Source organism: Ranitomeya variabilis, chromosome 8 (genome assembly GCF_051348905.1).
Source record: "Ranitomeya variabilis isolate aRanVar5 chromosome 8, aRanVar5.hap1, whole genome shotgun sequence".
Classification (NCBI taxonomy): domain Eukaryota; kingdom Metazoa; phylum Chordata; class Amphibia; order Anura; family Dendrobatidae; genus Ranitomeya; species Ranitomeya variabilis.
This window is the reverse complement of record NC_135239.1, coordinates 170,911,453-170,923,609: the sequence shown is the minus strand read 5'-3', so window position 1 is coordinate 170,923,609 and position 12,157 is coordinate 170,911,453. Positions and strand designations below refer to the sequence as shown.

Sequence of the window (12,157 nt, the reverse complement as noted above, 5' to 3'; positions counted from 1 at the left end):
AAACCTCAGTAAATCATCTGAGGGTTCAAGGTGCTCAATACACATCTATATAAGTTCCCTGAGCAGTCTAGTTTCCAAAATGGTGTCACTTGTGGGGTTTTTCAACTTTTTAAGCACATCAAGGGCTCTGCAAAACGCGACATGGCATACGCCAATTAATCCAGCAAATTTCGCATTTAAAAAGTCAAATGACTCTCCTTCCCTTCCAAGCCCTGCTGTGCACCCAAACAGTAGTTTTCCTCCACATACTAGGTATCAGCGTACTAAGGAGAAATTGCACTCCAAATTGTATAGTGCAATTTCTCCTGGTACCCTTATGAAAATGCAAAATTTGGAGCTAAAAATACATTTTGTAGGGAAAATTTAATTTTTTTATTTTCACGGCTCAATGTTATAAACTTCTGTGAATCACCTGGGGTTTCAAGGTGCTCACCACAAATCTAGATAAGTTCCCTAAGGTTTATAGTTTCCAAAATTGTGTCACTTGTGGGTGGTTTCCACTGTTTAGGCACATCAGGGGCTCTCTAAACACGGCATGGCTTTTGCTAATTATGCCAGCAAATTTTACATTCAAAAAGTCAAATGGCCCTTCTTCCCTTCCGTGCCCTGCCATACGCCCAAACAGTGTTTTCCCCTCACATATGGGGTATCGGCATGCTCAGGGGAAATTCCATAACATATTTTGGGGTCCATTTTTTCCTGTTACCCTTGTAAAAAATAAAGACATTAAAGTCTAAAGTAAATTTTTTTGTGAAGAAAAGGGTTAATAAACTTGAATGTGGTTTTGAGCACTTTGAGGGGTACAGTTTCTAGAATTTATTGGTAAGCTCAGACAAAATTTTACAACAAATTGTATGGTCCTGTTCAAATCCCACCAAGGACAACATCTGCAAGAAGTTTGTATGGTCTCCCCGTGTTTGCGTGGGTTTCCTCTGGGTTCCCCGGTTTCCTCCCACATTCCAAAGACATACTGATAGGGAATTTAGATTGTGAGCCCCATTGGGGACAGCAATGATAATGTCTGCAAACTGTAAAGCGCTGCAGAATATGTTGGCGCTATATAAAAAAAGAGATTATTATTATGGGTTATTAAACTTCTTGAATGTGGTTTGGAGTACCTTGAGGGGTGCAGTTTTTAGAATGGTGTCACTTTTTGGGTATAGGCCCCCCAAAGTTACTTCAAATGCAATGTGGTCCCTAAAAAAAATGGTTTCATAAATTTTGTTGCAACAATGAGAAATCGCTGGTCAACTTTTAACCCTTATAACTTCCTAACAAAAAAATTATGTTTCAAAAATTGTGCTGATGTAAACTAGACATGTGGGAACTGTTATTTATTAACTATTTTGTGTGATATGACTCTCTGATTTGCACCTTATTCCTTTTTGTTTGGGTCAATTTTAATATGTACTTAATAAAAGTTACTTTTTATAAGGGTTATTTCAAGTAAGCATCTGACATGACTCTAATTTAAGGGCATAAAAATTAAAAGTTTCAAAAATTGCTGAATTTTAAATGTTGTCTTATATGTAGATTTTTAATATATTCCATCCATACAGATTGGATACCACATGTGATTATACTAATATCTAGAATACTAATGTGACTCACCTTTTGAAATAAATAAAGAAAAGGTATGCAGAAATGAAGAGTCCCACAGATGTAAAAAACATAGAAACAATTATGGCCACTGAATCCACAGCTGGAAGAAAAGAAAAATCATGTCAAGTGAGCAGCACACTGTCCCCAATGCGTCATTGTTTATTATCCACTTTTCTGGAGTAATTTGCTCTTTTTTAGTGACTTTAACTTTTTTCTCCTTATTGTTTATTATCAAGGAGAAAGCCACAGGTGAAACGTAATTCGGAGTGCTGGGGTCTTTTCTTCTGTGTTGATATCTCTTACCTATGATATGGTTAATTACTGTAGATACTTAATAATCCTGCTGTTTGGTGTATTTATACAGTCATTTTTAATACTATACATTTTTGCTGTATCCTTTTTATAAAGACTATTACGGTACTTTTAGACCAGGGTCTCTCACATCAATACCCGGTGCTGCCGCCGGCACTCGGGACCGGAGCGTTCAGCTACATAGAAATACATGCAACCGCACACTCCGGTCCCGAGTGCAGGCGGCTGTGCCGGGTATTGATGTGAGAGACTCGCGCAAGTTTCTCGCATCACACTCGCAAGTGTGACCCCGGCCTTATTCTTAGAGAACACAACACCACTAACTATATAATAGCCATTTCTGATGTGTTTGTTGTGAACTTATTTTGCATGTATCAATACAATTATATATTTTAATATGCATATATTATTCACACCTTTTGTAGTTTTTTTTTCCTGCCAAGTATGTATATGATTATTTTTCTACTGTATTATTTTAGTATGCTGAGATGCATAAGCATTGAAGTAGTGTCCAGGGCTATGATATTGATAACTTTTCCATGGGATTGGTCATCAACTTCAGAATGTTAGAGATCCAGCACTTGCACCAACCAGCTGTTATCAGCTCCGGGTGCAGCCAGACGTAAACAGTGTATGGAGCAGCAATGGCCGTTAGCCGGTTTTGCAGCTCGGCACCTATTCACTTCACTAGGAGCTGAGCAATAGTACCCTGGAGCTTCCGCTACACAATGTACAGAGCTGTGCTGTTTTGGCTCCAAAGATAATAAACAGGCAGGGCTGCTTTGTGGGGGTGCTCTGTGTCAGACTTCCACCAATCTGATATTGACCACTAGTGATGAGCGAACGTGCTAGGATAAGGTGTTATCGGAGCATGCTCGGGTGCTAACCGAGTGTCTTCAGTGTGTTCGAATAATATGTTTGAGTCCCTGTGGCTGCATGTCACGCGGCTGTTAGACAGCCACAACACATGCGGGGATTTCCTGTTTGTTAGCGAATCCGTGCATGCGTTGCGGCTGTCGAACAGCCACTAGGGCTCGATCATATTTTTTGAGCACACCGAAGACACTCAGTTAGTACCCGGGTATGATCGGATAACACCTTATCAGAGCACTTTCACTCACACTATTGATGACCTATCCTATTAATAATCATTATCACAGTCCTAACATCTCCTTTAAATAGAGGTCTAGATCATTTACTGTCGATATCATGTCCTCACCTTTGTCTGTTTTCCACGAATAGCTTTGACTCCAGTCACTCCATGGCCCATTGAATCCAGACCCATTTTCCGGTTTTGCTCGCACCTTCGCTGTGTAATTAGTAGAACTCGAGAGTTTAGAACTCGATATGTAATACTCAGGCACATTACCGGACACATTAACCAGTAAGAGATCAGAACATTCTTCATCACCCTACAGGGGTAAAGACAATAGATAGAATCACCCTAAAGGTATAATGAGAACGACTGGATAACACTGCAGATAGAAAGTCACCGTTCAGCTAGCTTTAATAACAATGACTAGAGTCATACTATAGATATAAAGAGACACTGTACAGGTATAATGACAGTGAATAGAGTAACGCTATAGGTATAAAACATCACTCTACAGGTATAATAATCATAACTAGAATAATACTACAACTATAAACCACCACTCTACATGTATAACCATAACTACAATAACACTACAGGTATAAAGAGACACTCTCCAGGTATAATGACAATGACTAGTCATATTACAGGTATGAAGAATCACCCTACATGTATAATGGCCATAGCTAACCCTACAGTTATAAATATTCACTCTGCAGGTATGGTATTATAAGAACAACTAGAGTCATACTAAAGAATCACAAATCAGGTACAGTCATGATCGAAAGTGTTAGAACCCTTAAAATTGTTCCAGAAAATGAAGTATTTCTCCCAGAAAATGATTGCAATTACACATGTTTTGTTATACACAGACAGTCCTCAGACAGTTCTCTTTTCCTCTTTCTGTTCTCCATGCTTAGTGTGGCATAGACAGATAGGCAATGCAAAGATTGAATCAACATCTCCCCATTTGATCTGGTTTCAGATATGATTGTCCACACCTGTTTCTTGCCACAGGTGAGTTTGAATGAGCATCAAATGCCAGAAACAAAGTTGTTTACCCACCATTTTCGAAAGGTGGCAACAATTTGGTTTGACCCAGTTTGGGGGTTTTGTGAGAAATTATTTCCAATTTGCCTTTTTTTCTCTGCTTTCTTTTGTGTTGTTCCAATACATATAAAGTAAATAAACATGTATATACCAAAACATGTGTCATTGCAATAATTTTCTGGGAAAAATACTTCATTTTATGGAACAATTTCAAGGGTGCCATCACTTTCTCCCATGACTGTATAAGAACAATAAGTAGTGTCACACTAAAGGAAAAAGGACATTGACCGCGTCAAAATCTTCAGTTGGAAAGGGATAGAGAATATAATAAATATCTGTAGGATTACTTGCTTCCAGAAGCACAACTGGTATGTCAGCTTGATTGCGGGATATGCAACCACTGGTGGAATCCATCCCAACTTGTATTTGTAGTTTACCGGGTCCTTCATTTTGAGATCTGTGGGGGGATCAGTCTGGACTGGAACACAGGAAAATACTCTGATGTGTTACACTAATGATAAGGATTGAAAATGTATAAAATACAAGCCACAAGAGTACTAAATTCTATCACCGGAAAACCAAGCTTTTACTCTATGACTTATTTTCAATGAAAGCCAATAATATTTTGATGTACGGTGATTCAGATAGAGTTAAAATTAGTGTAGCAAACATCTTCATCCATACATCAATATGTATGGCCATGAGGGCCACAAGATATGTCCTGATGGACCTTATGTGGCCATTCTCCAAGTGACACTCTCTAACATTTCTAGATTGACACATATTTCTTTTCAGATAAGGATGATGTCAATTGTATCTATTCTTCACAATCCATTTTGACTGATAATGTTTTGTCTCACCTTATGTTTTCAGTAAAGAATGCTCTCTTCACCCTGGAGAACCTTCTTCCTTAAAATACTAAGGGTACTGTCACACAGTGCAATTACGATCGCTACGACGGTACGATTCGTGACGTTCTAGCGATATCGTTACGATATCGCAGTGTCTGACACGCAGCAGCGATCAGGGACCCTGCTGAGAATCGTACGTCGTAGCAGATCGTTTGAAACTTTCTTTCGTCGCTGGATCTCCCGCTGTCATCGCTGGATCGTTGTGTGTGACAGCGATCCAGCGATGCGTTCGCTGGTAACCAGGGTAAACATCGGGTTACTAAGCGCAGGGCCGCGCTTAGTAACCCGATGTTTACCGTGGTTACCAGCGTAAAAGTAAAAAAAAACAAACCGTACATACTCACCATCTGATGTCCGTCAGGTCCCTTGCAGTCTGCTTCCCGCTCTGACTGTGAGCGCTGGCCGGAAAGTGAGAGCAGATCACAGCGGTGACGTCACCGCTGCGCTCTGCTCTCACTGTACGGCTGCACTCAGTCAGAGCGGGAAGCAGACTGCAAGGGACCTGACGGACATCAGATGGTGAGTATGTACGGTTTTTTTTTTTTTACTTTTACGCTGGTAACCACGGTAAACATCGGGTTACTAAGCGCGGCCCTGCGCTTAGTAACCCGATGTTTACCCTGGTTACCAGCGAACCTCGGCATCGCTCCAGCGCCGTGATTGCAAAGTGTGACCGCAGTCTACGACGCTGGAGCGATACTCATACGACGCTGCGACGTCATGGATCATGCCGTCGTAGCGACGAAAATTGCACGGTGTGACGGTACCCTAACGCGAATTTAGTTGATGCTGGAGAAATTAACATCAACATTCCTAACCCTGAGTCCTATCTTTCTGAATCTTGTGCCCCAACACTTGAAACCTTTCAGGTTTTCGTTGAAAAAGAGCTAATAGCCCTGGCTTTTAACACCACAGTTTTGTCAAAGAAACATAATAATTTAACATGACATGAATTTAAAGCTGTCCATAATCTAAAAAATAATACTAACATAGCGATTAAAAAATCAGAGAAAGCTGGCTGTATAGTGTTTATGGATACTGGTCTTTACGAGAAACAAGCCTATGATATCCTTAATGATGCGGAGACATACAGACGCATTTCCTCCGATCCCTCAGGTGCTTGCAAAAACACTCGATCTATTAGGTCAAGAGGGTATCGAAATAGGATTATTTAATCAGAAAGTGAAAAGATTATTAATTATTATTTTTCCCACAATATCTATATTTCATGGCCTCCCTAAAACCCACAAACATATTTTTCCATCTCCCCTTCTTCCAATCATCTCTGGTATTGACTCCCTTAATGAAGGTTTCAGTATTTGGGTTGATAGACATTTGCAACCTGTTGTTGCCAAAATACCAGTTATTTTGAAGGACAGAACTTCTGTCCTCAAAATTATGGACAAGATTGTTGGGTCTCATAGTTTTTCCTTTCTTTCCTGTGACATCATTAACCTTTACTCATGTATCCCCCAGAGTAGAGAATTGGAAGCCGCCATTTTCCTTCTAGATAGATACAGTAAATACAGTTTAGAACTGAAAGAATTTATTTTTAGGGGCATTGAATATCTATTAAAACACAATTTTTTATATTAAATTTTGAGCCCTTTTTTCAAATTAAAGAAGCGCCGATGGGATTGTGTTTTTCCCCTCCGTTAGCTATACTTTATGTTGCGTGGTGGGAGGATATTTGTGTTGTTTTCTGCCAAAATCCATTTAATTCATACATTGCATGGTATGGACGTTATGTCGATGATATACTTATAATTTGGTCCAATGATGTTAGTATTTAAATGACAATTATGTGAATCTTGAATTTACTTTTGCTGGCCCTCACAATAATATAATTTTTGGGGATTTAACACTTATTGATAACAAAACAATTGTACTAAAAGGATTGACTGTTCCGTACATCGCAAACCTGTCATTCTAAGAGCTGACAGCTGCCATACCAATCAAAGCATTAAATCTCTCCCCATGGAGATTTCATTCGGGCAAGAAGAATATGCTCCAATGATAAGGAGTTCATCAAGGAAAACCGAGTTCTTAAACTCGGTCATCAGTTTTGAACTAATGCTGCGTTCTTAAACTCGGTCATGAGCAGCAGTCATTCGAAACACGTCCGGTTTCACCTCCTTGCATCCATTACCCCCAATCTTGCCTATGCCTAGGCATATTTTAGTGTTACCATATCTATTTTAATCATGAACTAAACGATTTGATTTTATGGATTGAAGCTGGTTTCACTTTCCTTCCTATTCTATAACCCAGTTTACACAATAGAACACTCAGAAACAACACTTGTTTATCTGTCAAAGGTTTTTTTAATTGCGCAGGCAATAAATGTAACGTGCAGATATACCAGAAAAGCAAAAGATATTTCTGACTGTATCAAAATAAATTCTTTCATAAATTGCAATACGCAATATGTTGTTTATTGTATAGGCTGTGATATCTGTGATGTTATATATATTGGATTCACGAGCCGCAAACTGAAAAAGATAATTTCTGAACACATAACGAACCTTAACAATGGCAACAGAATGTGTTCAAGTGCTACAAAGCACTTCATTGATACATATAATGGTAATATTAACAGTTTTTTCTTTTTCGGTTTGGAAAATGTTTTTTTTAACCAGCAGAGGAGGGAACTAGAAAAAGAAACTATTTCTCAGAGAAACCTTTTGGATCATTAAGTTAGATACACAATTCCCTAAAGTTATGAATTATAGGAACGACACTATGTTACCATAATTTATTGATGCATTTCCACATGCCTTGTATTTTTGCATTTTTACATTTTTTTTTTGTTTTTCTTGTATGTTTGGCTTTTATCCTAAGTCATATTGCATGACTTGTTAAAGGGTTGATTGTGACTTGTAGGATCGCTACTTCCAACAGGTGGCGCTATAGAGTTTAAGTCCTCTTTTTCTCTGAAGAGGCAATTTGCATATAGCCTTTAATAGTGCATCCAAATATTAACATACTCTTGTGACGACACAACCTTTTATATTTATTAACCAAACGTCTATTTTCAGTAAGCCAGAAGTCATTGACTGTTGGCTATATATTGACTTTTGAATGTATGTATTTCTTTCTGATTGGTCAAGAAAATATAGACTTTTGTTTGTATAAGCCTGTAATATTGACTTGTAAGTTGACATTGGGTGTAACATATTGTGCTGTTATCCTGGATGATTAGAGATGCAGGATAATTGAAAAATGATGTTTGCTGATATGTTGATTACGCATTGTCCAGGCCAGCTAGCTTGTTAACTTGCAATACAGAGGAGGAAAAACTATGCAAATAGATGAAATAATTAAACAATGTGAGTTAATCTCATCGCTATTCTTCACCTTTACCTCTGGATGGTGGCTTGAAGGACAGTTGTTAACTATAAAAAGAGCTTCTGTAAGATATACCTCCAGATACAGAGATTTAGCCAGGACATCTAGACAGCCAAGAGATCAAAAGACCCAGAGACTCTTTACAAGACAGCAACTAAGACATCATGGCTCCATTACTAGGTACACAGCTTTGACATTCTACAGGATGCCAGCTTATGGGACCACAGCCCGTGCTGAAAAAATATAGATCTGCTCCATTGGCCATCGCTGAACCATGGATATGCTTGGGGTAGTCAGGATTTGGACCCATCAGTCGCCTAAGGCCCATATGTTTGTGAAAGCCAGGAATGGGACCCACCGGTCACCTAGCTCCAAGGAGATGTTCAGAGAAGCCAGCTTGTGACCCTCCAGTCAACTGGCCTTGTACCCCAATCAACTGTCATCTTCCTAAGATTGCCATTACCTCCTCTCTGTGTACATGCTACAGGTGGGTTAATCGGCCCTGGATGCTCTGAAGTCGCACCTGCCCTTATCCCAGCAAGTCAGCGGAAGAGTGGGACTCTGTAATTTTGCACAATCTTGGGTATTCTGCTGGGACTGTTCTATGTGTTATTTATCTGTTTTGTGGTTCAATAAAATATTTCCACATTGTTTTACCCCCCCATGTGTTGTTTGAGTAGTGTTCTGCCCACAGAAAGAGAGAGCCGGCGTTCGATGGGGTGATTCCTGGTCTATGCGGTTTAGGGCACCTGCTGATACCCTGTATCTTCACAACTTTTATTAGAGAGAGGGGGTCATCCAGGGGTCGAAGCTTTCCATAGCGAAACGCGCGTCGGGTGTGGTGGGTCCCTGGCTCTTGGCTCTTACTAGGTAAGCATATGCTATATATTTCACATATGGGCTTTACTGGTGATATATGTTAAATACGGCGGGCAGTTGCATTCTGGCATATTTTACTTATGCTCTTATTCTACTGATTGTAGTTTTACTACATATACTATGATAATGCACTTTATATTTATTATTTGCTTGATGGCTGCTGCCCGCAATTTGAATTGATACAATTTATATATATTTGTGTGAACAATTAATTGTATAGTCCCGTTATGTATTTGATATGAATTAAGCCATTTTTTGTAGCCATACCCACCAGTCTTGTTCCTGTATTTGATTTCTGTTTTAAGTTTAAGTTTAAGTTTATATTATTTAAACCAGCATTGTGGGCAATAGTTTTGGTGGATTTTTAATGGATGAAGTAAAATGAAGTTTTATTTATTCAAGTACCGATCCTTATCCTACTTTTTTGCTCATTGCACTCTGTTTGTCAGCAGTACAAATTACAGTACCTGTGACTGAAGCAGCGACAATCCACTGTGAGGCTCCTCACATTCCCATATTTTCTATAGAGTTTAAATAATATTTTATTGGACAAACGTCCCTAGGATAACAATTTTTTTTCAAAACTAAAAAAACTCAAATTGAACTGCTCAAAATTATTATGCAAAACTTTTTCCAAACATTTCATAGGTTGCAAAGAACTGAAAGTGGTAATTTTTTTCAATTTGCATCATTAAGATGTCCCATTTACTGAAATCTAAATCTTTTTCAATCTAAAACCTCTTAACTAGAGATGAGCAAACTTGTTCGGAAAATGTTTACCAATCTCAAATTCGACACGAACGTTACACATTCGGATTCCTGTTTGGATTCCCGAGCTTTTTACCTAAAAATTACAAAAGTCGGCCAAAGTTTGGAAAATGACCGAGTTCAATAAGGGCTCTCTCAGACGTCAGTGTTTTTGGTAGCAGCACAGGCCATAAAATGTCTCGCACATGTGTACACTGATGACACACGAATGACATCCCTGTATCATCAGTGTGACACATATCGGCCCCTGGGAATCAGCAGTACTGTTCGTGCTGTTCCCCAGAACCTGGTGCTCAAGTGACAACAGCTCACATCACTGTCCTCTGCTTCACAAGGAGAAATGTTCCTCCTTACAGCCCCAGTCAGAGGCCTTTTGCTAGCCAAATCAGATCTCCTGCTTTGCACTGAGGAGGGGCAACATCCTGAAACACATGTCTGCAAATGGAGTCTCTGGTTTGGCTTCTTGCCCTAAGGCTCATTAAAAGGTCAATATTGACTTTTTAGGATTACTACATCCAGCAGATAGCCTCCTCTCACTTGCAATTTTGGCCTAGACATAGAGATTGGGTAAAAAGAATCACCACAAAACACAAGAAAAAAGTAATAAAAAGAAAATAAAATAAAGCAATGTATATACTTTAATTTTTAAAAATTGATGCCAAATTTTAGCAAAGAAAAAAACAAAAAATGAAACAACTAGAGACAATGGCCAAACTATAATTATGTAAGTATTTTCTTGTTCTTGGGGGATGAGGTGTTCATTAATGGACTGGTGGAATCGATTCAGGGAGTACTAATTAGCATACACCTTGCCTCCGGGTGCCGGCAACCTACACTACTCCAATGTTTGGCGTAGCATAAGCGATGAAGTATGGCTATAAAAGATATAGGATTCTATAAAAAATCAAACATATAATATTTCCCAGATTTTCTGTAACTACAACACTTTTGTATAAGAAGATTATTACTCACTGTGTTTGAAGGGTTTGAAAATTTTCAGCTCTTCTTGTGGTCGAACTTGAATGTGAAAAGAGCTATGGGCTTGAGAAGAAGGGATATGGAATGAGCAGCTGTACAATACATATGGCGTCCCATATTTCATTTGTCTTGAAGGATTATTGCATGGCTTTTCTCTGCAAAAGAAAATTCACATTCTCTATTAAAAGGAAACATATCAGGAGCTTGAGGGTTCCAAAAGAAATAACATTGCTGAATAGCAAAGTAAAAGACAACGCACGCACTGCACACTGTGAGGATTTGCTGGTGCCGGGAGCGGGTGGTCATCTGATCACAAGTAAGTATGAGATTTGCATACTTCCGGCCACTTTTCAACTAGACTGTGTCTGAATGATCACAGCCATCTAGTGGATGTGTGACCGCATGTATGCAAATCTCACAGTTGTGGTCACGCGCCAGCCACTTCCTCACTCCCAGCGCTGACATCAGAGTATCCACATAGCACGCAGTGCACGCGTTGTGAGGATTCACAAGTCTGCACTCACATAAAGTGACTACAGATTTGTAGCTTTAGACCAGACAACCCCTTTCTGACCATGAACGAATAGATCATAATTGAGAGAATCAACTTTCAGTCTTTCTGTACAGTAAATGTGGCTGCAAGTGCAGTAAGGGAGGGAAGAATCCCATCTAGAGCATGAGTCATTTTTATTTTTACCTGCTTAGTGCCACCAACATGAGCTTGATTGATGTTTATGAAGCTGAGGGTTACAGTATATTTCTATACAACTGTCAGGGATGGGTCAGGAGTAGTGATGAGCGAGTATACTCGTTGCTCGGCCTTTCCCGAGCACACTCGGGTGCTCTGCGAGTATTTGTGAGTGCTCGGAGATTTAGTTTTTCATCACAGCAGCTGCATGATTTACAGCAGCTAGACAGCTTGAATACATAGCAACCAGGCAACCCCCACATGTACTCAAGCTGGCTAGCAGCTGTAAATCATGCAGCTGCGTCAACAAAAACTAAATCTCTGAGCAGTCATAAATACTCAGAGGTCACCCGAGCGTGCTCTGGAAACCCCGAGCAACGAGTATACTCGCTTTTCACTCGTCAGGAGTACCACCGGCCTGACCGAGCATTGCTTTCTGATCTCGGTCGTATTTATATGGCCGTCTGACTGCGCCCTAACAGTGATGTAGGGGTGCTTATCAAAAGTCAATCAAGCCCACTGACATAG

The 12,157-nt window shown here is 39.5% G+C and overlaps 1 protein-coding gene across 2 annotated transcripts in view; it reads right to left on the bottom strand.

The window, feature by feature from the left end:
- The window catches only part of CSF2RB (colony stimulating factor 2 receptor subunit beta), a 49,531-nt gene that overhangs the window by 20,771 nt on the left and 16,603 nt on the right, over window positions 1-12,157 (bottom strand). For both annotated transcript variants that reach the window (XM_077278340.1, XM_077278339.1), the window contains exons 8-11: window positions 10,936-11,096; window positions 4,405-4,535; window positions 3,134-3,326; window positions 1,612-1,702 (exon numbers count right to left, since the gene is read on the bottom strand). In XM_077278340.1, coding sequence (XP_077134455.1) covers window positions 1,612-1,702; window positions 3,134-3,326; window positions 4,405-4,535; window positions 10,936-11,096 — 576 coding nt within the window. The remainder of the gene's footprint in view (window positions 1-1,611; window positions 1,703-3,133; window positions 3,327-4,404; window positions 4,536-10,935; window positions 11,097-12,157) is intronic.